Source organism: Mustela nigripes, chromosome 4 (assembly GCF_022355385.1).
Source record: "Mustela nigripes isolate SB6536 chromosome 4, MUSNIG.SB6536, whole genome shotgun sequence".
Classification (NCBI taxonomy): domain Eukaryota; kingdom Metazoa; phylum Chordata; class Mammalia; order Carnivora; family Mustelidae; genus Mustela; species Mustela nigripes.
This window is the reverse complement of record NC_081560.1, coordinates 78,527,127-78,554,777: the sequence shown is the minus strand read 5'-3', so window position 1 is coordinate 78,554,777 and position 27,651 is coordinate 78,527,127. Positions and strand designations below refer to the sequence as shown.

General features: G+C 35.6%; 1 protein-coding gene across 1 annotated transcript in view; it reads right to left on the bottom strand.

Annotated features, from left to right (window-relative positions):
- SEMA3A (semaphorin 3A) overlaps positions 1-24,831 on the bottom strand; it is a 208,315-nt gene extending 183,484 nt beyond the window's left edge. The window contains exon 1 of the mRNA XM_059397567.1: positions 24,190-24,831. Within this exon, the coding sequence (XP_059253550.1) occupies positions 24,190-24,301 (112 nt within the window). The 5' untranslated portion in view covers positions 24,302-24,831. The remainder of the gene's footprint in view (positions 1-24,189) is intronic.
- Between the last annotated feature and the right edge of the window lie 2,820 nt (positions 24,832-27,651).

Sequence of the window (27,651 nt, the reverse complement as noted above, 5' to 3'; positions counted from 1 at the left end):
TATTTTTGTTTTGGAAAGTATCTAAGTTATAGAAAAGAAGGTAAGTTCATTTACCTGATCAAGTATTAAGTCTCTTAACCTGAGAGACACATTCCTGGTGTATGTACCTGGAAGACTTTGGGAAAAATATTAATTTAATGACTAAATTCTGAGTTCTTTTGTGTCCTTATCACAAAGTAAAGGATAAGTTTTTGGTTTTTTCCAACACTTTATGGTTATAATTCAGAGGCAAAGTTTAGTGACAAGCAATTATCCCTTGAAGCAAAAGTATAGTTATTATTTAACAATTTAGTTATTATCCACATCCTCAGTCTCTCTGTTTAAGGTATTTATTAGGCTATTTTTGGTCACATCATGTTTTCAAGTTTCATTACTAGTTACAAAAAACCGAACAAGCAAACTGAAAGAGCCTTTCATTGAAACTTCCAAACTATTTTTTAAGAACATTTATACAAAATGCCACTTATTTATGAGAAAGATGGGTTCAAATACATCTACTATAATGCAGAAACCCCGCATGACATATTCTCTACTAAGCTGCGTACATGACGGTACCATACACTGAGTGGTAGTGGCCAAGAGAGTGAGTCTGAGAGGAGGACCTAATGAACTCCGGTTGACTGGGAGTCAAGTTACATATGAACTGAAGTTGGTCCATCCAATGGGAGAGGCCCAGCCTGCAGAGAAATATATATATGTAAAATTGAGAAGCAGAAATATGAAATGTAAGTCAAATCCTAGGGTCCAGAAATACAAGATAAAGCATAATTGGTTCCTTTACTAATTATTTATAAGTTTGTGACAATCAAGGAAAGTATCATGAAGTATTCCAACTGTTCATCTGGGCACCTCTCAGAACATTTTTTAAGTGAAAGAGCTGAATTAAAAACTAAAATATAACTTGTGATGTTCATAGTTGCCAACTTGTCCTTATCCCTGAACAGAAGAACTCATCACTTACTGTAAAACGAGAGCAGCCACATTATCTAAAAGAAAGTTTTTCTCTTTCTTCTTGAAAGAGTGATGAGCCTCTTAACATTTCATAAGGACTGCCCATTTCAGTTATACTGTGAAGTAGTGCCTACAATAAAGGATCTGCAGCAGAATGTGACAATTGACTGTAGTCTCTGATTTCATTCATTTGTCAAAAATGTTGCCAGAACTTAGGAACCTTTATGTGAACCAGGTCCAATTTGCCAGCAAGGCTGGGGTAGTGCTGGGATGTTAGAAAGGGATTTATGGTTTAGAGAGTAAATCCTGTGGAACACAGAGGTTTTGCATTATTTCAACCTCAACCAGCCATATTATAGAAGTTTCACTTGAGTGTTGCATAAAATTTTCTTAATGTTTAGGGTAATGGTTTGTATGCTCAAACATCTTCAGCATCAACAAAACAGACTAAAACGATTTGCTTTTGTAAAAAGTACTTTTCATATATTACTTTTTTCAGTCCAGTAAACTTAATTATGTAAGTATATAATTGCATATGATTAACCATACATTGCTGGAAAACTACACATACTGATTCACTTCAAAAACCGGTAAAAGAAACTGGTGTATTGTATGCTTCTATTTGGAATGTCCAGGAGAGGTAAATTCATAGAAATAGGAAGTCGATTCATGGGGGCTGCTAATGCGATTGGTTTTTTACTGGGATGATGAAAATGTTCTGTAATTAGGTGATGGTGATGGTTACACAATTTGTGACTATACTAGAAATCGCTAAATTATACAGTTTAAAAGGGTGAATTTTATGGTGTTTGAATTATATCTCAATATAAATGGGATATTTACAGAATATTTATGGAAAACCATGACATTTTCTAAATAAAGATACAGAATAAAGATCTAAAATTAGAATTAATTTTGTAGTCCTAATTGTTCAATTTTTCTAATGTGGCCCTAATGCTTACAGGAAAAAAAAAATATGCCCAAATATTTTAGTTATTGGTATGAGTCTTAAGTTAGGAATAGATAAATAATCTGTTTTAATTCTTGGAAATGCAATAGTCTCTGAATGTTTAACATCCCAAGCCCCACAGCACTAATTATATCAAGAGTTTTAGAACTGTGATTTTTTAATTAATTTCAAAGCCATTTTTTCCCCTGTAATGAGTATATACAATTACACAGTTGCAGCCTTAAGCGGTGATTTCTTCCAATCACTTGGAATCAGATCTTTTTCAGTGGAGAGCAATGATTAAAAGTGATGATTTCACTTACGTAAAGTATCTAAAATAGACAAATTCATAGAATCAAAGAGTGGAATGGTGGTTACCAGGAGTTGGAGGGGTGAGTTTGGGGGGTTAGTAATCATCAAGCATAATGTTTCAGTTAAGCAAGATGAATAAGCTGTAGACATCTAGTGTACAACATTGTCAACATAGTGTATAGCATAGTCAACAGTAGGTATTGTATGTTTAAAAGTTTATTAAGAGGATAGACTTCATGTTAAGAGCTCTTACAGCAATTAAAAAATAATTCTTAAATTTCTTTTTCCTTACAAGTTCTGTGACTTGTTCTACTTCTGCTTTGGTTTCTTTGTCCATAAAGGGATGGGACATGTCTACAGCCTAGAATGGTTGTAATGATTACATAAGACAGTTCACAGAAAAATCTTAGCAGTACTTCTGGCTAATAATAAATATTCATTAAATATGATTGTTGATTTTTTAAAATTATCTCCATTATTCACTGTAACAGAAACACAGAAGTTTTTAAATGTAACTTAAAGCAATTGTTTTATTGCTAACCGTATTCAAACATCAATGTACATCAACACTGGGGAATATCAATCATTCTCAGTAAAAAAGGAATAGGAAGCCAGCACCTCATGGTTCTACCACGTCAGATAATTATCCTGAGTGTCTGCTTTCCTTGCTTTTGAGTCACAAGGGCTCACCGCTCAGAGGTATGTGGGTAAGCATTCGGTGTTATTTGGGACCCTGATTCTAGGGTTAAAAACTGGAATTTTCTTGAGAACAAATTGTATTCTCTTCTTTTGGAGTTATCTAGATGACTTAAGGGCAGAGCAAGAAATAAACAGATAAATGGTTTTGGTTATTTAAATAATAGCCGGCAAATGCTTTGATTGGAAACCTAGAGTAGTCTTTTTTATTTTTTTTTCTCCTTACTATTATTATATCCATCATTTTGAATAAAGCATTCAGATAAACATTTTATCAGGTGGATGCAAGTACTACTGAAAGCTTGATGTATGGATCTTGCATGTCTGGAAGTAGGCAAAGGAACAGACTCTATGTGAACCTTGCCTGCCCCACTAAAGAATGCTCTGAAGTTTTATAGCAGTTTTTATTTACGGTCACAGTGATTCACCAACACTAACAAGCATTAAATTTTCACAGCACTCCTATCACTTTATTTGGCATGGGAAACGGTAAATCTGTGATAGCCTAAATATGGAATTCTGATTAAAACTCTCAATATTTTTTTCTAAGAATAATTCTTTCTATTTAGTTGCTCCCCTTTTAATATATGAACTATCTTATTTCCTTGACTTTGTAAATTATTTAGGATGCAGTTCTTAAATTTCAGTAGATACAAATCTTGGTACAAAGTGCAGATTAAGAGGTTACTCTGTGGTATGTTGTAAATTGCTGAAGCAATTTAAATAAAGGTCCCAATTAGTGTGACTGGTAAGTACTTTGAAAAAAGGAGCAGCCAAGTCAAAAAATTATTATCCAGAGTGGAATAGAGATCAGAGGGGGGTAAATATGTTTTCTATTGGAATTTCTACCACAAATGGTTCTCTCTTCCTGTATTTAATGGAAAACATGCCATGAGTTTGATGTATACCTATCAAAAAGAGAAAAAAACTGCATTTATTATCTTCTAAGATGTATGAAGGTATTTATTTATGAAAGATGGCAGGGCAAACCACTAGGGTGTCAGATTCATGCCCATAAGAGTCTGGAACAGTGGCTTAAAAATGAGCACAATAGCAGAAAAATCAGTATTTGTACCAACTGAGCTGATCTTCCCACAATTAGCGTCTAAGACTCAAGAGTAGACTTTCAGAATGTTTAAATATTTCTTTAAGTGTTTCACAGAATTTTCAAATCTGACAGAGCCATTCCTAGTATTCCACATTTGCTCACATTTCCTAGCAATTCTGACAATGCTAGTTTGTGAACTGAAAGCAAAGACTGATTAACTTTAGTCAATAATTCAGATAATTCAGTCTGGAGCCATCTTTCTTAGTAGAATGCATTAATTTTAGAGGTTGCAATACTCACTGTCAGCAGTGAAGGTAAATGGCTCTGGAAGTTTAAAAAAAAAGATGGCACCATCTAAGCTTTCTTTCATTGATGCATAATAATGTCTAGTCTTGAGCCATAAAACTGGACACTTCAGTGGTGCTATCAGGTTTCTTGAAAAAATTTTTGGAATAGGCCCCTGGGATTAGGAATATCCAGGAAAAAAGTTAGGAAAATGCTATTTCAAACAGTTATAAGGACATGATGAAGCAAGTTCATTCAAATTATCAAAAGGCATATTATAATAAATAACCTGCATATAGGATACTTGTGTTTGGATATCCTTGATAGACCATGTATTTTATTCTTCTGATTATGATATCATATCTTCATCTTTTACCTACAGCATCTGCCCATAATTGTTACAAAAGGTAAAAATCTTTCTGTTCTTGTCCTGAGCTAAAAGGAACTACATATTTGGCACAATTTCAACAACAAATGAAATATAAGGAGATTATGGGAGCAGGTACTCATTTGTAATAATAATTTTTATGCATTCCATGCATAGTATCTATTATGTGCACTTTTCATAAAGTATATTCATAAAACATCCCCCTTTAGTTACTCTTGTTATGCAATAAATAACTCGGTATCATTTGTAAATTTAAATAATTTTGTAAGTTAAAGTTTTCTGTCTCAAATGGATGAGAGATATAAGAAAATCTAAAGCGTGAACCAGTATATTTTTAAGTAAAGTTTCCCCTTCCCCAATCTTGCCTCACAGCAACTATTTCTTCTCCTAGATTCCACTCTTCTGATTTGATTCACTCCTACCCACTTAAGTTAGTCTTGGTAAATGTCTGGGTAGATCACAGCAACAGCATAACTATAACGATGGGAATATCAGTCACTTTGCTTTTTTAACTCTCTTGTGAGCAGCCTAGTTGCCGCTTATCAGTCTTCTCAGAAGAGAAGAAGAATAATAGAAAGTCAGACACAATAATTAGTATCATCATCAAGTGGAGCCACAAAGACTGAAATGATTTATTCAACCCCATGGTTACCACAACAGAGAGCAAAGGCAGTCAAACAAACTGCTTTTTTCCCTCAAAGTATAGCTTATGCATTTACTTAATTGCTCCCACCATTATCTCAACTCTTGATTGATCTCACTGGTGCCTTCCTTCAATCCTCAGCTCTTATCTCACTCCTTCCTAAAGAATATCTCTTTTTCATTTCCATTACATTTATTATCTATTTTAAACTTTCACCACTTGACCTGATATCTCATACTGTGAGCCATCCTTATATTTTCTATTAATGTCTAATACTCACTAGTCATTCACCATGCCAACCACTTTGCTTAGTGTTCCGTGTGTGTGTATTTATATTTATTTGAGAAAGAGAGAGAGCTCATGAGTGGGGGTTGGAGGAGTGGGGGGTGGGTAGGAGGGAAGGGGAAAGAATCTCAAGCAGACTCTGAGCTGAGTGCAGACCTGCCTGATGCAGGGCTTGATCTCAGGACCCTGAGATCATTACATGAGCCAAAATCGAGTCCCATGCTTGGGGCACTTGGGTAGCTCAATGGGTTAAAGCCTCCGCCTTCAGCTCAGGTCATGATCTCAGGGTCCTGGGATCAAGCCCCCCATCTGGCTCTCTGCTGGGCAAAGAGCCTACTTCCCTTCCTGCCTCTCTGCCTACTTGGGATCTCTGTCTGTCAAATAAACAAAATCTAAAAAAAAAAAAAAAAACCAAAACAACAACAACAAAAAAACAAGTCCCACGCTTATCAGACTGAGCCATCCAGGCGCCCCCTCCCCCATGATATATTTTACAAAGTACCTTCCCAGCCTCATGTAATCTACACAACCATCTAAAAGGGTAGATCTTTTAGTATCCCCAACTTACAAATAACCACTGAGTTTTAGTGAGGTATATTATCCAAGATCACACACACAATGTGTCAGATCTGAGCTCAAATCTGATTACGAAAACCATGTTCTTAACTACAATGTTCTACTGATTTCAACTAGAGTGTGGTTCTGGGCTCAGTGCCATGCACCCAGAATGCACTCATATACATCAATTAAAATTAATGATGATGACAACTTTTATGAGTTATTTAATCATTTTCATTGGAAACTGAAGCATAAAAGAAAGAACAGTTATTGAACACCTCTTTTGTGGTATGCATTGTGTGCTCAGAGAAGTCAAGTTAATTGCTCATAGTTATTTCAATTAGTACCTGAACTTACCCTATATGATTTTCTTAACTATGCCTAGGCAAACTAAAATGGTTAAGTATTTCATGAAATGTCTTTGACTCTTTCTCTCCTTTTGTTTATAATTTATTTCCATTACCTAGAATGTTCTCCATTCTTCCTCTCTCTTCCATGCATGCCAAAAGGCTCTCTGATGCCCACCTCAAGTGTTTCTTCTCACATAAAGACTTTCCTGATATGTTGCTTCTCTATGATATTTCACCTTTCTGATTTCTCACCATTCTTTTTTGGGATACATTACTCTTCTTACATTTGTCCCATAATGTGTGTTTTGACATACTTGCTTATCTTCTCCACTAAACAGAGCCCCTTGGGGGCAGAACGCATGCCATCTTTATCTGTGCATGTTCCATAAGTTACGGTGTACTTCACTGCATATTTTATTAGTAGATATTATAGTAATGATCAAATATTACAGAGAATCATCAATTACTGACATTTTTTGATTCCCTGAGTTGGTTTGCACTGCCTCACTATTAGCCATTCCTTTCCATCTAAGATTAAATTAACTACTCTTTCATAAATAAGTTGTACACACTAATGTCCCATGTGTCCAGACTATGTTTCTACCAAAAAAGCCTTCCAGGATCTTCCCTGTAAAATTTTACATATTCTTATAATCCAGCTTAATTCTTACTCCCTGTAAAACATATTTTCCTCATTCTCAATAGCATAATTAACAAACCACTGCCACCTCTAAACATCATAGCATTTGTTTTTTTGCATAAATGATGGACCATACTGCCTCATCGTTGGGTCCTTTAATCTGTCAAACACAGTGTTGTGATTTTTTTTTTTAAGAAAAGGGAATAATCTTATGTGTTTTCCTATTCTTAGTAATCATTACTGTGGTTAATGTATAGTTACATTTACTAACTTTTTGTTTCTTAGAAATGAATTTAGAAGTTTTTAAAGAACATTTCCTGATGAGAAAGAGAGTAATATTTAAAGAAGCAAAAGTACAGTAATGTGGAAATATACACCAGGACAAATCAGGGTCATACTTGAACCCAAACCACAGCAACACCAACAAAACACACACACACACACACACCCCAGGTGGAAAGATATGTCTCTCTTCCAGCCCACTGAGTCAGGGTTTCTCTGCTTAGTTCCTCCATTCCATCATTCTCTCTCTCCTTAAAATTCTCTACTGTTGCTCTATGCAGTTAACCCTAAAAGGCAACCGGCATTTGCGTAGCACACTGTAGAATGAACTTTATTTGTGAAAACTTTATTTTTTTTAATATATTTTTTAAAGATTTTATTTATTTATTTGACAGACAAAGATCACAAGTAGGCAGAGAAACAGGCAGAGAGAGAGGGGGAAGCAGGCTCCCTGCTGAGTAGAGAGCCCGATGTGGGGCTCGATCCCAGGACCCTGAGATCATGACCTGAGCTGAAGGCAGAGGCTTAACCCACTGAGCCACCCAGGCGCTCCGTGAAAACTTTATATTAACACTTTATATTAAACTTTATATTTATACTTATATAAATATATAAACTTTATATTTATATTTATATATATAAAACTTTATATTTAAAAAAATTTAGCTCAATGGCATGCTAAACCCTAATTAGTCTGGAATGATGATGGAGGGTACGAGGATTCTGTGCAGGGAATGTTCTTTATCTCTGTCCTAGTTTCTCATAGGCCCTGGCCCACAACATGCCCATTGGAAGAAGGGTAGCAGGATGAGCCAAGGTTTGGAGACTTCCTTTGCTCCAAATATTGGTAAATGTTATTTAAATACTTAGTGTAATAATTTATTTCTTGGTTTCCTCAGATAAATATCTTAGAATAAGTGGAACTTTGTTTATTCTTTGTTTGTTTTATCATGGAATAAAAAAGATCTGATTGCAGGGTAACAAAATCTGACCTTTTATGTTTTGTTTTGTTTTTTTTTTCCATTGCAAAGACAATAAGAAAATGCTCCAATATTGATCTCTTGTTTCTTTCATTTTGCCTTATTTTCTTTCCTACCACTAGCATGTGTATGTGTGCATGTGTGTGTGTCTAGTAACACTACTTTGAATTTGTGTTATCTTCATATGCAGCTTTTTATATATAGCAAAAGGTAGAAATATATTAAAAGAGGCATAGCATTATCATATTGAGACTGAGAGTTTTGCTATTTTGAATTTAAAGAAGAGTAAATTTTTATTTTTATTATATCTATCTCTTTGTCAAGGAGATTTGATTCAGTTTCATATGTTCAAAATTTATGAAATGTTATGAAGCATATGTACACATATATACATACACACATATGAATGTAAGTAGAAAGAATATATTCAGGCAAAAAACTCATAGATATAGAAAAGAGGGGAGGCATTTATTTTAATAAAGAATAACTGTAGCCAGCTGCAATATACCCATGGTAACTACAGGTAAGAAAACAAAAAGTTCTGAAAGTTGCTGAGAGTCAATCCTAAAAGTTCTCCTCCCAAGGGAGAAAAAAAAAATTCTGCCCCTATGTTTGGTAAGGGATGTTAACTAGACATATTGTGGTGATCATTTTGCAATATATATACAAATACTGAATCATTATATTGTACACCTGAAACCAATTAACGTTGTATGTCAATTATATATCAATGAAAAAGTAAAAAATAAATAAAATGCAACCCTAGGGAAAAGTTTCTCAGGGACAGACTGACATAATTACGTCTTACTACAGCTACTTACATATTAACAATTACTTAAGGTAAAAAATATTTGCCTTTGAATATTGTGTCCTAGAAATAAGGTAGCGGCACAAAGTAGAACTGTTTTTCACATTTATTGTACTTTACTAAGGGAACACTTAGAATTCACCACTGATTATTTTTACATTTAAGTTACCATTAAAAGGCAAGTTGCTCTTTGTGATGTGGTTATAATTTATAACCAGAGACAGTCTAAGTTTTTAAGCTAAGACTATACCTCACCTTCACATATCATTTACATATACTGATTGCTTCCACATGTCTGGCATAAGGTAAAATAGTTTATGAGCATTGTAATATGGCGAAAGCCACAATGAAATAAAATTCATCTTTGTCTGGAGCACCACAGAAATTTATTCATGCTGGTGCATAAAGTGTTTTCCAAAGGAATTCTGCCTTCCGGAAAAATCCTTTAAAAGCCAAATGTGGTTAGTGTCACCTCCTTTCTTAAGGACGTCTAGCTTTCCTAGTCTGGCTTCCAAGTGTCCTCTGTTAGACAAAAGCCCCTTTAAGTTACTCTCGACATGTTCTTCATTCTATTTACTGGCTTCAGACTGCAAGTTTATTTTCTTGATGACCGAATATCCCCTTTCCTGCAAATGGAGTATTTGCAATCACAGGTGGTTACAGAACTGGTCAGAAAGCCCTAGACTTTATATCTACAGTGTTTCATTCAGACTCAGGGACATATAAAATAGAAATATTGTGCTAATTCCTATGTGAATTCAATACTCTTTAAGTTGTCATGAAGGATGTTGTGTCTTCATGGACTAAGTCATAACAAAATAATATTAAGGCAACCATTACACTACTTAAGAGGATATGCTGTAAGTACAGGAGCAAATAAAACTAGTCATTTCCTGGTTATTTTTCCTAAATATTACATGACTGACTTTGGTTCATGTTGAAAACATGAATTGGAACTTATAGTCTGTGAGATGCAGCAACCCTTTCCTTAAGAAACAGGTGCTTCCTTGCTCAGCCTGGCTCAGTAAGTATTCACAGCCAGAGACCAGCCTTCATCTGCCCCAGTAGCTTTATGGATACATGCATACGGATTCTGTTGAAGTCATACTTGAAGTTTGGTCAAGCAACAGGTCAATGTCAAGACATTTACCTTCACACACGCTGGACTGAAAGGCCTAATGTTAGACTCAGCTGTTTTTTCATCGTTTCCTTTCAACACCAGCCTTTGACAAAGCCTCCTCAAATGTTCCCTGACCAGCTGACATCGACCAATCTCATGTCTTCTACATTCAGACTATTATTTTACAAGTCTTTGAAATAAGTGCTATACAAATGTAACAATTGTGAATTTCTTAGTATTATTGTTATTAATTGAACTCACAAAAAGTAATAGAGAATTTGTGCATGCATACCCATACCAAAGAGCAAAACATGGTGTCTAGAACCTTCTTTGTATGAGGCTGTGACTGGGCAAATCATAATATATTGTTATTATTCCGATACTAGCTACCAGTTACTGTAAAGCAGCAATTCTCCCACTTTAGTGAACAGCAACCTGAGGCTAATAATGCTAATAACATGTCCACTTCCACCTGCATGTTAGGAGGTGGACATGTTATTAGCTTTATTAGCTAATATTAGCCTCAGAGTCAATTCAATTCAATGCCTTCTTCGCTATGCTAAGATTCCTCTTGTCCTTGTGAAATCTTTGCTAGTAGCTGAATTTTAAAAAGCCACTAATTTCCAATAGGCCAACAAGCAAGCACTTGATCACTGTAAACACAGCATGACTTCCTGCTCAATAACACTAAATAAAGATAATATATATCATCGAATTTAATTATTTTGCAAATTCCAAGGACAGAACGTTGGAATTCATTTTGTACACTCCAAGAATGTGAAATTTTATTCTTTCGGAAACATGAAAAGGCAGTAAATCTGGCTGTTCAGGTGGGGCATATGAGAGACATTCGGCCATTACCTCTATCTTCAGTTTTTCTAAGAAAACAGTTGTTTGAAAAGATGTTAATATGTACAATGGAAAAACCATTTGGGAGAAGGAGGTCCATAGTGTGTGTCACATGTGGTATGCCTCAATCTTAGAGACTGAGATCTGTACTAAAGAAACAAATTACTGGGGCGCCTGGGTGGCTCAGTGGGTAAAGCCACTGCATTCGGCTCAGGTCATGATCTCAGGGTCTTGGGATCGAGTTCCGCATCGGGCTCTCTGCTCAGCAGGGAGCCTGCTTCCTCCTCTCTCTCTGCCTGCCTTTCTGCCTACTTGTGATCTCTCTCTGTCAAATAAGTAAATAAAATCTTTAAAAAAAAAAAAAACAAATTACTACAGCACAGCATCACTAATTTCATTTCCTTATATGGCATCTGCCTCAAACAGTCAAAACAGATTCTTCCTAAATGAATGTGCTAATATTTATAAAGCTGTGGACAGAAGTACTATCAGAGGGTAGACAGTCCTCTCTAATTTGACAGCTAAAGAGCGATGCCCATGAGACGAGTATTCATCTTATTTCTGATGAAACAACACTGAACAAAACAGACACTGACTCTACTCTGCCTTGCTAAGTGATTTCAGGCATGCAAGAAAAACTTTCTAGTCACTTGGTCCCATTTTGCTGTTATGCTGGAAATCTTTCTCAAGAAGCTGTCTGGATTAGAAGGCTGAATGATAGAGAGAGGATGTGTGCTCTGTTAGAATGTGCCAAGGGAACCTTAATTCTGTTCTGAATAGGCACCTTGGGAAGCAAAAGCAGGCTGAGACTCTATTGAACATGAAGAACACGCAGTGAAAGCAAGAAACTCCGTGGCTCAGGGCCAATGTGTGAGAGACTACCAGGGAACTGGAGTCTTAGGAGTAGTTCCTTTGTTTGCACACAGCTTCCCATTCTGTCTAGTAAGAATCAAGTGCAAAGGAGTGAATCCCTGTACACCAGTCCAGGAGAAAAAAAAATCTATTAAAGAAGGATGAGCCCCCATATCGTAACCTGAAAACAAAAGGGCCACCCTCGATATCTTGTTTTATCTTGCTTTGCCCAAAGAGTGACATTGTGACAGAGGAAGCTGTGTGCACAATACCTCATCGGAAGTCCTAAATGTGTGCTCCGCCATGAATCTAAGAGAACTGGAAGGAATTAATAGGTAATAGACTATTTTAAGTGGATGGCTGTATCCTAAATGATACTAGATTGTTGGACTTTAACATTTTACATGAAAGCATGAATATCTGCAGCTTTTCTTAGAAATAACTTCCATCTTTCTGGACGTGTGAAAATGTATTGCTCCATGTAGATAAGGCAGAGCTACCTGCCTACATATGGAGTCTCTGTACCCCAGGAGAACAAGGTCCCTATATGAGGTCCAATCTGTACTGTAGCCGTTTGTTTTAGAATCTTGCTTCAGCGTCTCAGCTAATGCCTCATTAACTCAGAACTGAAGGCCAGCTACCAGGTTTCTGGATTCCTAAAGCATTGCTTTGCACATACCACTCATTTACAAATTTTAAAAGGTTTCATCACCTACTGTTCAAATCTGGAGCTTGCATTTCATAGTCTTCTTCAAAAATTTCTACCAGTCATCCATATTTAAACTACCTCTTCCATTATGAATGACTTTCTGTCCCATATTTCACTTTCTATAATAGGCTATGTCTTATACTCAGATCTATTTGATAAGCGGCCTCATCTCTGCTCCTTAGTCCTCTCACTTGGGATGATTTTATGTCACCTCCTCACTTATTCCTTCAACTACTTCATGAATTTAATAAGGCACTATCATGTGTAAGACTCTGTACTTGACTGAGAATAGAAAATGCCTGGCTGGCTCAGTTGGTAGAGCATGTGACTCTCGGTCTTGGGTTTGAAGTTTGAGTCCCATTTTGGAGGTAGAGATTATTTAAAAAAAAAAAAAATATTTAAAACAACAACAACAATAACAACAAGAAAACAGATAAAGCAGTTGATGTTCAAAAGCCAATAATCTGCCCAATAATCTGCCCAATAATCTCCCCTTCTAAGTCATTAAATCTCTTCAGGATAATTGCCATATACTTTTTATACTTCTCTGCCTTTTCAAAAGCCTTATGAAAGGAAATACTCAAGTCAATGTTTATTGGCAAGAATAGCATCAACAAACAACTAAGTCTGGCAAGATATGCTCCCAGGAAGGAAAGTTCACAATTGTGACGCTGAGAAGTTGGTACCAGGTGGTTGCATGGTTCAGGCTGCAATGCGGGGAGTTTCACTTTCCAGTTACTACCAACTGTTGTATCACACTCCTACCTGCAGAAATTTAAAACTTATCGTCCTTGAATTCTCCAGATTCTCCTCACACACAGTCATTTACCAAATCTAATGTTTCTTTACATTCAATACAGCTCATCTTCAGCCTTCCTCTCTCATTTTCATTATCATGATCCTTACACAGGGATTAATTTCCTCATATGTGAACAACTCCAAGACCTCCAATTAGTTCCCTCTATGCCCTAGACTCCTTTAAGTTAATCATTCTTTTAGGTCAAGTTAAGAGCTTGGACTTTAATCAGTAAAATCTTAAAACAAAGGAAAGGCATAATTAGATTTGGAATTTCAGAAAGAATTGTAGCCAGTAGTGATGGAAGAAAGAGAGAGTAATTAAAGGTGGCTGTTGCCATAGTAGGGCAAGTGATGATAAGGATCTGACTTAACGTGGAAGAGAGAACGGACAGATTGGAGTGACTCAAGAGGTAAAATCCACCAGACACCTAGTTAGACATGGGGTGAGCCAGCGAGAGAAGAGACAAAGATGCTTCTGGTCTGGACAGCTGGGACAAAATGACAACATTCTCTGAAACTGGGAATAAGGAGGACAAACACATTTGAAGAAAAGTCAGTGGTTGCAGTTTTGAACAAGTTGAGCTGGAGTTCCCCATGAGAGATCGAGGTGTAGATATTCTGTAACCTTTGACACCTGGAAGAGATAAATGCCAAAGACCTTAGCTGGCTCAACCCCTGCCCAGAGTTCGTAGTGTTTGGGAAAGCAGGCAGGGGCTTGGGCAGATGGGGAAAGCTCCCTGGGTAAAGAATTTCTGGTTGGGTGTGCTTTCTGCTTCTGGGTCATCATTTGGGAAACATCTCTACATTTCAAGGGTCAAGGAGGTTATTATTTTGTCCTTTGATCATCTTATTTTATATGTATAAAGCCGAGGCAGTTGGACTAAAATTATGGGATGTACCCTCTGTATCAGGCACAATGTCTAGTTTAGATCATTAGGTACATGGATGTAGAAGGGGTAACTAACTGAAAATTTAAAGCAGCAAGATTACCTAATTAAGAAATTGTCATTTTGTTTGCTCTTCTGGAGAGCCATCTGATAAAAATAAGAAGTTCTAAACCTCTTCCCAAGAGAGACATAAGGGCTTTTAATTTTCGAGGCCTAGAAATGTTTCCATATTCCCAGGGGGGACTTAACAGGATTTTCTTTCAAAAGGAGAGGCTTAAATAAGATTTATTTGGAAAAGACAAGAAGGTAGTGGATGAAGACTATTTCTAGGGCAAAGATGCGGATAGAGGACGAGGGAGGAAGGCAGCCAGAATCAGTGAAAAAAAGATGATATATTTTAAATCTGGAGAGATGGAAGGGTATTGTATTGGGGGAATCTTTGTCCTGCTCACACCCTGAACTCTGGAGGAGGAAGGACTTGACAGTTTGATCACTGTGTGCATTCCAGTGGAAGCAGGACACTAAGGAGCCAAAATGCTGGGAAGGCTCAATGGAAGGACCACTGAAAGAGGCATGTTGGCGGCTTCCTCGAGTAGGGATGCCTTAATGAAGACAGAAAACTCCGTTACCCAGCAGCTTTGTACGGTGGAAAATGTTCTGGGAAGATCCAACATTAAAGGGCAGAAAGAAGGTCATAGCCAATCCTGAAGTACCCAAGACCCGATATCAAGCAAAGGACCTGATATCTTCACTATTTCTCAGCATTCCACTTTCCACAATCCACAATTAAACATAATGTTGTTTGGAAAAATAATGACTTGAATGTAACTTTTCTAGTACTTGTTATGAATATACACTCACAAGTAGTGCATATAAACACATTGATTTATGTAGTTCTTCATTTATATATAGTTCTACAAGTACAGTTACACTATTATAATCAAATTTCCACATGACCAAGAACCAACAACTTTTCCTAATACATTATGAAATGTGCCAAAATACTGCTAAGCTGTTTGTTGAAACCAATGTTTTCCTAAGTGAACCAGAGAAACATCCAGAATGATAATGGATGGCTAAGCAAATTAAAAGATATGCGGTATATAATTTTACAATTAAACATGGTACATAAGGGAAATACACAGTTAAAGGAACATTTTAATACGTGATACTCATCATATAAGTGACATGGGTGCCTTCAAATTAAAAAACAAGTATTTATAAAAATAGCAACTTCTTTTTTCACAAATTGTTGGCGGATTGATTAAGGAAATAATAAAGCAGAAAACCATAGGAAATAGCTAGGAACACAGGAAGAAAACTTCATTCTAATACAATATATTTTATAAGCTCAAGGAGCTATACTTAACAGTGTTTTCTACACTGGATAACTGAGCGCAACTTTCCTTTCTTTCTTCCATTGGTTTGAAAGAAGCCTGTTCAATGTCCTTTACAGACAAATCCCAAAGGAGAGAAGGATTGTGACCACTGTGGAGAAGTCCTTACAGATAGGCTATCACTTGTCCCCCCTTCGATCTCATTTTCAGTCACACCTAGACAACTGCATATTAACTCCATGAAGTTCCAAGCCTGATATGCTGCAGCTTTAAGTTCCCTTGTTAAAGGACAGATTTGTTTCTGGATCACATTTGAATGCGGAAAAATTACATAACTATACTATTTTGTAAGCTATGTAAAAATATATTGTCTTCCTGAAAGGAAAAACAAGCCACAAAGAAATAGTTTTAGATAGTGGTAATTACCACTTTCTCTACTTCTGCCTTCTCACATTCTTCTCTTTTGAGGTCCACCTTCTTTGCATCCTATTTTTAAAAAGACTGACACTTTTAGGGAGATGTGATACAGCCTTCCTCCGAAGTTCTACTATATTCACTGTACCCAAAAATCTATTTGTTCATGAAGAAACTGTCACATGCCATATGTGTTTGTGTGTGTCTGTGTGCATTTTACAAACAGGATACAAATAAAAACTACGTATTAATTACAATAATGGAATTTATAAATAATTGAAATTTGCATAGCTGATGAAGATCTGGGTTCTTTTAAAGGATGATCACAGCAGAGCCAAGTTTATTCTCTTGAAATTTCAAATTGGAAGATAAACAAACTAAAATTTCTAACACACATAATGAAAATTCCCAAGTACTTGTCTAGTTTCGATTTGATCTCGCTTATAAACAACCTTGTTTTGGCTTTCCCCACATATATTACTTAAGGGCTGGGATGAGATCTTAATTAATTTTTAATGTCACTTAATAGCTCTGATTTGTATACACAGTACTCTTAGTAGTTGTCCTCTTGTCCTTTCCTGTGGCTATTTCTGCTTTGTCACAAGACCGACATGTTTTATAAGAATTTAACACCAAGCACATAAACTGATGTATATTGTAGACATCAGTTCTAGACCTATAAGTGGACTAAAAAAAAAATCAGTCGACTCAAAGATAAGAGGAAGCAAGGAAGACATCTTAGCGAGCTGTCAGAAAGCAAAACCAGGATTCTTGCAAAAGCAGGAACAATGAAATATAGTCGATTTCAATTTTTTAAAAAATGATTGGACTTTCAAGTTTGTTTGGTAGAGTTGATCTGTTCTACACAAATGTTTGGACACCATGAAACGGACGATAAGACATTTTATCTTTAGCCACTCTCTGGTTTTAGACTAGCCTTCCTCACTTTCTTTTCTGGCTATGTGTATCAAGACACAATAATGGAAAAAAAAAAAAAATCAGGGTGTTCCTCCAAAGACATGACACAACTCATCAACCTGGTTCCTAGGATCTTCCAAGATGTAAGTATTGCTATATATTCTCCATGTCTTACTTGCAGGGAGGTAAAGATAGCCAGACACTTTGTGATTCAGTCCGGAAACAAGCTTGGTTCCGAGGAGGTACTGTTTGTGGAGAGCACACTGCTTTCAGACCCTTTGTGCATTTCTAAGTGCCTCAGCGGAGAGCTTTTTCCCCTAGTGTCTAGCCCTAAGCTTACTTTCCCTACATTACAATGTACAATTCACACGCAATGAATTGATTTATTACACACGTGCATTCTTTCTGTACTCACTTACACAGAGGCATTTTGCATTTAAAAAACAAGGTGTGTCAAATGAAGCCCAGAATCACTCAACAAGTCATGGTTGTAGCCATTGAGAGTCTAATGATGAGAAATAATAGACCTGGCCTTGACAACCTTGCCGTCTGGCACTACAGAGATGATCCTTTTAAGTAATTTTATAAACCAAAGAAGTCATTTGACATGTTCAATAGTACTAAGCTCCATTTAGTTCGCCGATGAAGACTCAAGTTGGTGATGCTATATTTTATCAAAAGACATGTTTATGATTTCGGCAACAGAGTGAGGTACTGTGAGATTTGGTCAACATTGTTTCCCATGTCACATCTCTCTCTCCAAGCAATGGAAATCTGGAAGTGCAGGTTTAACGACTCATTTAGGAGAAGACAAGCTTCTCTAAATTTGTGGTCTCTTTAAGTTTTATCCTAAACTTGTAGAAAATACTAAGATTCAATTATTCTTCACATTTATCGACAGTATTTTATTTTTGCTTATCTTCATTCCCTAATTTGAGTGTGTGTAAATTGTATATTTTCTTATCCTGGGTTTGACAGAGTCCAGCTTTGTTACTGTTTCGAAATAGTGTGTGAATTCCTATTTATACTGATGTTTATGTCTTGGCAATAGAAGGAGATAGTAACTGGAGACATTCGGACTTATATGTGGCAGATACAATTTATTGATTCTTCCCTATGTTTAATTATGATAATAATTTAAAACAACCTACAAATCACAAGGAGTCACTTTTAAAAATATACCTTATGTGATTTACTAAACATCCTACTGTCTCAATTAGCTACTCCACAATTACGATGGCAATAATGTGCCACAGGCAGGCTGCGTCATTTCTGTTAAGAACATTTTATGATTCAGACTTAAAAAAAAAAAAAAAGATATGTGTGTGTATATATATGTATGTATGTATATATATGAATGTATATAAATATTTAATATACATAAAGACACATGAAGTTGTCCTTCCATATTCTGATTGTTTGGTACTACTATTTTACCCACTATTTTGTTTTACATTTTACAGATCAATTTCACTTGTAAAGTCCTATATAAGTAAAAAAAATCCAACCATCTATTTACTTATTTATTTATAACCATTTCCTTTTCCAGGGTCCAAATGTACCAATAAATGTACGTACAGAGCACATCAAAATCTTTAGCAAACTGCATTTTAACTAATGCTTCTGCACTGGGCATGTTACATATCCTGACTCTTCTGCCAGTTTTTCCAAACTTGGCCTCCACACATTACTCTGTGTATATTTATCCTAGCAGCCTGCCCATTTCCAAACTAATGAAAGAGCTGTCACAAATTGCTAGTGCCACCTATTAGTGGAAGCATAGAACTGCAAATCATGATAATTCCTTTAAATAGCACCTTAGAAGTCATGAGGGGTAAGATCTATCCCTAGACTCACACTTGTTCTAATTTATGTTTACAGCTGCTGGTCTTTTTAAAATAAGCTTTCACTGCACGCACTAAACTTAGATGCTGTCATGAGTTTTGGAGATTTTACCAATAACTTTGCACTAATGAATCCTTTCATCATAGATTTTTTTTTTCATAAAGGTTGGATGAGTGCAATGTCTTAATCAATTAATATGTAACTTTCCATGATATAATACACGACTTTGAAAATGCATGCTATTAGATAATGACTAATTAAAAATTCAGTACTGGTGTCTCTGGAAGGTTTTAGAACAACTGAGGTACAAATTCTATTTAGTGTAGTACTGACTTTAGATACAAAATTCTCCCAAACATGTAAAGGTGTGCAATTTCGACCTTTGAACTGTGACATGTAGGTATGTCACTGAAGCTTAAATAAGAAAAATTGGGATGAGAAGGTAAGCCACAAAATTTCTTATTGCTGAGTTAAGTTCATAACTTTAAAATTTCCTTAAAGTACATATCTGAGGTATAATTATACATTCACACTAAGCATAAATAGATTATGCACCACAACCAAAAGTTTACTTTTATTTCCTTACAAGGAACATATGCGATCATATTAACTAATTTTAATTAAATTTATTTGCATTAATGTTTGAATACAGAATTTAAATGTCATTCAGCAAAAATCATAACATTTTTGTTAATTTTGTTGTTTGATTTATATATGATAATGGAAAGTAAGAAAACAAAGAGAAATTAGTTTTCAGAGATCTATACATCTATTTAGTGGTCTAAGTAGTCATGTATTTTATATCCCTGTCAGCAGTGGAAACCTAGAAATCATTTATATGAAGAGAAATAACAACATAAAGTTAGAATTGGAAAAATTATCTCTTGAGTATTCAGTATTCTTTAAGCTAGTAATGACTGAATATCATTATCAAAATCTGGTGGGTTAGAATTTTAAATGGCAAGGTTTTGTGGTCTCAGTTATTTTCCTGCTTGCTAAAGTCTACACTGTATAAATTATTATTTCAAAGGCCAATCTGGTCAGCAGTTTTAATCAGAGAAGCCACAAATTGGAGACTTTCACTAGCCTGTGCTTGATCCGACCAGGATTGGATCACAAGATGTGTGACTTAGCATCTTGTTTTATTTTATTTTGCCTTATTTTTCCAGAATATATTTATTAAGTAGGCGAATAAAAATTTCTGGTTTTCAGTGTGTTTAAATTGAAGATTTCAGAATCAAAACATGATTTTTAAAGTTAACAGAATTTGAGAAAAAAAGACCATGTTAAATGAGAATCAGCAAGTCAGAGACCTGATGTCAAATATAGAGTGACTATAGGAGAAAATATATTATAGATATTGCAATGAATTTATAACTTCTTTGCTCTGTGTGGCTGTGTATGAATATATATATATTCCTCTACCTCTCATAGAAACTTTTCTTTTTAGCTGTGAGGAGATTATCAGTATAAGACATATACCATATTATACAATCATGGGAATACTTGAGATATCCATGAGGACTTTTCATGGGACCCAAAAGATCACACCCATTCTAAAACAAATAAATAAATACATAATTTAAAATATGAAAATCACTGTAAAACAGTAACAATATTGTTGCAAAGCATTCATAAAGTTCACAACCTGTAGGTTGCCAAGATTACTTTTTCTCAGCTGTAAGACATCAACATGAAGTTTTGTCATTCAAATATACTCATACTCACATATATACACATATATATGTTTGTATGCATGTTTCTGTGTGCTTTGGTAGAAGTAAAGAAAAATTTCTGAAGAGTCACCAAGTTTAATTAGTAAATCATTATTCATATTAATGAAATCTGAAGTGATCATAAGGTGCTGAGTAATGAAAAAAAAAGCTTTTGTAAATGTTATTTCATCATTTTTAGTTAAACACTATCTTCTATTATCAGAAAGATATGTGTGAAAATTTTGATTTAACTGATAGTCTCATTGTAATAATTCTAAATCTTGGTGTGGGGGGTAGAAAAGCTTTGCAAAGTATGAAAAGAAGGCCTTTAAAACAATCATTTAGGTGCTATTTACTAAGTCCTCCCTATGAAAGTAAAGTTAAAGGCACTGATTTAACCTTTGGATTCACATGATCACCATCACATTCCAACTTGCATGTGTCTTTGATTTCTACTAAAACTGAAGCACACAGTGTCCTGGAAAAGCTCATCACACTGAGTGATGGAACATTTGTCATTTGTTTAAAACCCCAAACCTAATTTATTTCCTTGTGATTTCCATAGGTTTTTCTTAAGTCTTCATTGTACCACACATTCCAAAAGGAAGATTATATGATAGTCTGGTTTTTCATGAGAAAAGTGAAATTTGACTAGTTTTGTAGAAGAAATAAACAGTTATGCGTCAGTTTTAAAGAGAAACATTTTAACATTTAGCTATATTATATATATTTAAGGAAAGCAAAAGTATCTCTGAGTGGATGTTTCTTGAGGATAATTTGTATGTGACTGCTGAGATTTACAGAGTTCTCACATTTGCTTCCCCCACAAGGATTCTAAATCAGATTGGTTCAGAGGAAAAGCCAGCATACCCCATTTTTCTAATATTATCACTTCTCCAGATGGTCCTGAACACATCTATTCAATCCCTTTTTCCTAGAAAGTAAAGAGGTACCTTATTAGGTATATATATATGCACTACAAAGACTCCCTTCTTCTTCTTTTTCTTTCTCATTTAACATATCAAATCTCTTTCGTTTCCTACTAGGCAAGATGACAAGTAGAAAGTAAGCACAGTGATTGCCTGTTAACTTCCTCTTAGCAACCTGAGCAACGAGAGAGTTAATGGTGGATCTTTGAAAACAAGTGACCATGGGAAATTAGGGTTGGCAGGGATTTAACTCTTCATGAATCATGCTGGAATATTTTTAAGGGCCAAGCAGTGGATGTTTTAACCATGTTTGACATCTAATTAAGAAGGAAAAAGAAGTAGCTAAGAAAAAAAAAATCTCTATTATAGTTTAGAAACAAAGTACTGACAATTGGCTACCAGGCATTTGCTTTGGCAAAACATGTAGAGACAAAAAAGGTAATGACAGATCAATAAAATGACAGAAGAAAAATTGCTTGGACTATTCCTTTTCTTCTTCTTCTTCTTGTTCATTTCACAGTTTATTTTACCAAATAGCCAAGCCCTAGGTATTTCAATAGAATTGTTATGTACGTGAGGGACAGTTTTTGCTTAAAAAAAAAAAAGCAGAATAATTCTAATTGATGTCATTGCTAAAAGGAGTTTATAAAGACAGTGTCCAATAGATACACATTGTCAATGTATACAAGTTTAAAGCCTGTACACATATCAAAGTACTATTCCAATTGAATGTTATCTGTTTAGTGTATGGAAAGGAATGGCACCTCTTCTATAATGGAGAGTAATCTATTACATTGGAAATAAAATTCTTGCAAAATAAAGATAACTCTCAATTCTTGTTTATTTTACAACTTATTTAGGATTTAAACAAGTATCTCCAAATTTAGTAGATTTTTAAAAGTGTGTTTCATGCTTCAAATCTGTTACTCTAAAATTATAACATAGAGCCATTGGCATCTTCAAGAAGTAAAGTTGCATGTGAAACTTACTCATAAGGCATATAAACTTGGATAAAATCAACCATCAACCTAAGTATTATTTGATGGCATCCTCTACAAGAATGAAGATGGAAAGCAAAAACTGAGGAAAATACAGCTGTCATAATATCATATACTCTAAAAATAATTTAAAGACAGTTACTAGAGATAGAGATTTAATTAAATATGTAATAGGGGCTTTATAATTTTTTAAAATCTTGCACGATAAATATAACTGCAATTCTGTTTGCTGATGTTTTCAGTCCATTCTCACTTTCCTCATAAGAAACTATTATAGGAAAAATAAATGTATCTTTCAACCCAAGGTATTTAATCTAGCAAGTATTAATTCCAAATAAACACATTTAATAGGTGTTGAATTTTCTAATCCAAAGTGTGAAAATTACATCTCTCTTTCCTATTGGTGGTCCTCATTCACACTACAGCATTCAGAAAGAGATGTTCCCCATCATGTGAAAATTAAAGAATATGTTTCTGGCATAAAAGCAGTGTGCAGGAGACAGACATCTCTACAGACAGATTCAATGATTTTCTTTCACATTATAGGCTAAAAACAGAATATAACTGAAGCTTCCTCCTGACCCACCCCCAATTCCCGAAGTCTGAGAATCATAAGAAAGCAACACCTTAGGGAGTAAAAGTACTTGAGCTGAAACATTTTAATCTCCAGCTCCATTTTCCTAATATCTCGGTTACATAAACATTCTCTTTCATTAAAAGTTATATATATAGATGTAATTTTCAATCTATATTATCATTATTTGATATACACATCTATAAAATCTATCTAAACAAATACAGAACAAATATTTTCTTTAAAGTCCTCATTAAAAACCAAGCATAGGCATTAAACTGTAACCAAATAAAGTACCAGCAACCATGTGATAAAGCTTTTTTCTTTCTTAAATTTACACTCTTTTTGAAAAGTAGTTCACACAACTAGCTGTACAACCAGAAAGTAATGTCTCTTCAATTCTCACTGAAGTACATATGGAATTAAATAACATTATATTTCAAAGGCTTTAGCTTTACACCAATTAGCCAAATACACAGTCTTTTGTACAATCATAACACACTGTGGAAAAACTAGTCTGTTCCCTCCAGTTTATATTCTCTTGGCAAACCATGATCTACTGCTTATGTTAAGCATCTGATTGTCAGATTTGAACAAACTGAATATTCATGATGACGATTAACCATTTAGTGCCTAAAACTAAGAAAATACAATTTGTCATAACAATTACTACAGGTGAGGCACTCACATCTACAGAGAGACTATTTTTTGCAATAGCGATTTTTTTAAAGATATTTTCATAGAAGTAGAGTCAGAAAAATTAACAGAACATATGATCACATATACAGCTCAGCATTTACCAGGCATTCAGCTCTTCTCTGCAAATGTGATTAAATGTTCTTTGTTTGCATTTAAATTGTCGTATATCAAACAGGAGACATGCTTTTAGAAAAAAGTATTTAAATCATCTCAGAAAGATACACACAATCACATAGGTTTCCCAGGTTAAACTCAAGGTTTTATGGTTTGGGTTAGGAGGGAGTTCAAGGAATGAAAAGGTTGGGGGGGGGGGGGCGCGGGCAGGGGGCATTACAAAGCTAGCTGAAATAAAAGAAAAATAAAGATTTACCTTTGTAGGATAATTTCAGCCTTGGCACGTTGTTCTTCCCATTTTGATAGTTTGCTCTCGCTGTAAGTAACACTCCCCAGAAAAGAGAGACAATCCTAGCGAACCAGCCCATGCTGCAGGCGCTGTAGGTCCCTAGGCTGCTTCAGCCTTCCCTCTGTATTGTGCGGCCAGAGAAGTTCAAACAATCTGGAAACTGGAGGTAACAGGTGATTTAGGTCAGTTTCATTCATAAATGCAGACAATCAAGACCTCACGGCAACACTAACACCTCTTCTTCTGTAATAGTCACTGAAGCCCAGAAACTTCAAACCCTCCAAAAAAAAAAAAAGAAAGAAAGAAAAAAATCGAGCCAGGCACCAGATAATGAGGCACAACTGTTGTGTGGAAAGGAAAAAAAAAAAAAAAAATTAACAAGGGCTGCGGCAGTGGTGCTTAAGAAGCAGTTCCTTTTATCTAGGCTCTTCTGATAGCCGGTGGCGGACTCTAATCCTGCTCTCTGCTTCATTCGGCTCCGGGGAAGCAGAATGAAAGGGAAACAGAGAAAGAGAGAGAGAAAGAAAGAGAGAGAGGGGGAGAGAGAGAGAGAGAGAGAGGAACCGTGAGCAGCGCGGACTTTTCCTGTACACATGTAGGGAGAGATGACACAAGATCCCACAGACAGGTTTTCCCAACACTCACTAGACTGGCTGACAATGGGAGAACAGGCGAGCTCAACCCACTCCCCTTCCCTCCTGTCACACAACACATGCAAAAAACATCTCATAGAGATTAGAGCCGGGAGCAGAACCCTCCAGCGTGCCTGTGAAAGGCATGTAGCTATAAATTTACTTCCCAAGGCACGCGTTGTTTTATAGCCATTTTTAGGTGAAATTTTGATTAAAAAAATCTGAAATCTGCTACCTACCTAATTTACAACTGATACTCATGGTATAATTCCTTTGAACTAGTGTGTTATATGTGTATATGTATGTATGTATATATACATATAGATACACACATATATTCATATATGTCTATATGTATATCTTTTTCACCACTGTAACTTTAACCACTGAAGGTTTTAAAGCCTTGTTAGAGATCATTCCCTCTTCCCAACAAACCCCCTTGGCTCAACTACCCCCTTCCCCGCCCCACTGCAATTTCAGTGAAGAAATTCCTAGTAAAGCCCATTTCAATAATCAGTTCAAGACAAATATAGGTCCACTGAGAATTATAAATTACAACTCAAAGGGATACTCAGAATTTAAAAACATCTATGGTTTTTCAGCTTCTGGAATGCTCTGGCTAACATTTGTAATGCATCACATCTAATTAATTAAAGCCACTTCCCTAGTTTTGGTTTAAAGGGCAGAGGAAGATGACAAAGTTCACAAAAGTCCCTGCTGAGTGTCAAGGACCAACGTACAGAGGATATCTCGGTGTCTCCATGAAGCCAGCGAAGGGTTACTAAATTTTTGTGCACACGAGTGTGTGTGTTCAGGGAGTCAAACGGACACTCTCAGTTTTTTCCTAAATAGACATTGTGTCTGAGGTGTTTCAATTTCTCTTCTATTTTTCATTTGATTTTTCTCCAAAGCTGATATGCTTATAAGATTTGGGGGGTTGGGGAGATACAGAAGTTAATAGGACAGAACTTTCCCCTCTTTATTCTTTAACTCTCTCTGCCCTACCCACCTCCCAAACAACACACACAATTGAATACAGAAGAGAGACCCCTACTTCAATAGTGTGGAAATTTCTCAACTGAAAGAAGAGGGTGAGTCTCCCAATTACAAATGTAAACACTTACTGCAAGTGGCTTACTTAGTAATCTTACGAAAAAAGATCTAAGCATCTGTCACTACAGCTTTCGTGATCTCATGACTTGATTTCTACAGACCAATAGGGAAAAAGCATCTCCCTCCACTCCCCCATTCTGTCCGTCTCTCTGTCACTATCTCTGTCTCTCTCTTCGTGTGTGCGTGCGTGTGTGTGTGTGTGTGTGTGTGTGTGTTAGAGTGCGTGGGTGGAGGAGGAGGAGGAAGAGGATGAAGAGGATTTAAAGGAGGGAGAATGGGGGAGGGGGTGGGGGAATTCTCTCTACTTCACTAGATTGATTCATCAAACTGACCGTATTGTATTTGTCAGTTTCCGCAAGCCTATTGATCAGTCCGTATTGTTAAGAAAATAAAATCCAAAAATGATGTTGATTTTACTGATTCTCACACTTGTTATCCTGAGCACTTTTCACGCTCTGGGCAATGGATTAAGGCTACAAACAACAAGAGGCTTGTCTGTCTTCCATGGATTACCCTCTATAGACATTTATTCTACAGAGGAATTCATGTTACTTGGGATTATTTAGAGGACTGGACTAATGAATTATCCTCTTGAAATATCACGTATAATCAGTTTGAATAGTTTAAATAGTTGCACCATTTTCATTAGTATATATATTAAATGTCTTTAAATATTTATTTTTTCTCTAACTCTCCATACTAGGTAGGGAACAAGTTTATATTTGTCAAAACTAAGCAGAATAAACAAATTTAGAAATGGATCCATTTCACTTGCGTAGTGTCTAATTCTGAAACATTTTGATGTGTTCCAGGAAAAATGAAATGTTGTAGGTAAAATTCAGATAAAAGAGGATCAGAATTGACTCCATGGGGAGGAAAGACATTCAATCTGGATTTTGAACCACAAAATCAGGACAGAGTTATTTAATTTTGTAAAACAAGTAATTTAAATTAATGTTGAAGTCTGGAATTTGGTAGCACAGACACCCCATGTTTAGAAACACATACATAATTGAAAAAAAAACCACTTTCATATACTTATCTGTATTTGATGTTTTTCTTACCCTCTAAATTTTTTATGATCTTTGTGTCCTTCCAAATTTTGAAAGCTTAATAAATTCACCTTCACATATCCTTATCTGTGGGCTTTTAATTTAAGAAGTATGCAAACAGTAAATTCTTTGGGTAAGCATAGCTGTGTTCGACTGATTAAATTATAAAATAAGAGAAAAGTGTAGCCATGCCATAGGTATTTTAAGTGTAATTAAAAAAAGAAAGAAAGAAAGAAAGAAAAACTACATGCCTGAAAAAATACAAAAGTATTTTGCAACCTATATTTCTACCTCTATGAAAGTCTTTGACTTTGGTCAGGGTTCAAGTTGTTTTCAACTTTTTTCTTATACTTCCAAACACGTAAGGAATAATGAAGGTTAAACACACTTCTCAGCTGAAGTAGGAACAAGGTAGGGTTGGATCTGTGTGGGTGTTTATCAGAACTTTTCAAAATCTGGCTGTGTGTGTGAAATGGAAAATTTTGACTCACCCCCTAAGGAACATCACTCCCTGCTCTGATGGTCTGTGGCCTAAGCTCCAGCATGAGCAAGCCTGCCCTATTCGTCACCTTATCCGTTGATGTTAGTGCATCATTTACTATTCCTTAAAAGTCAGAAATAATATACTGACC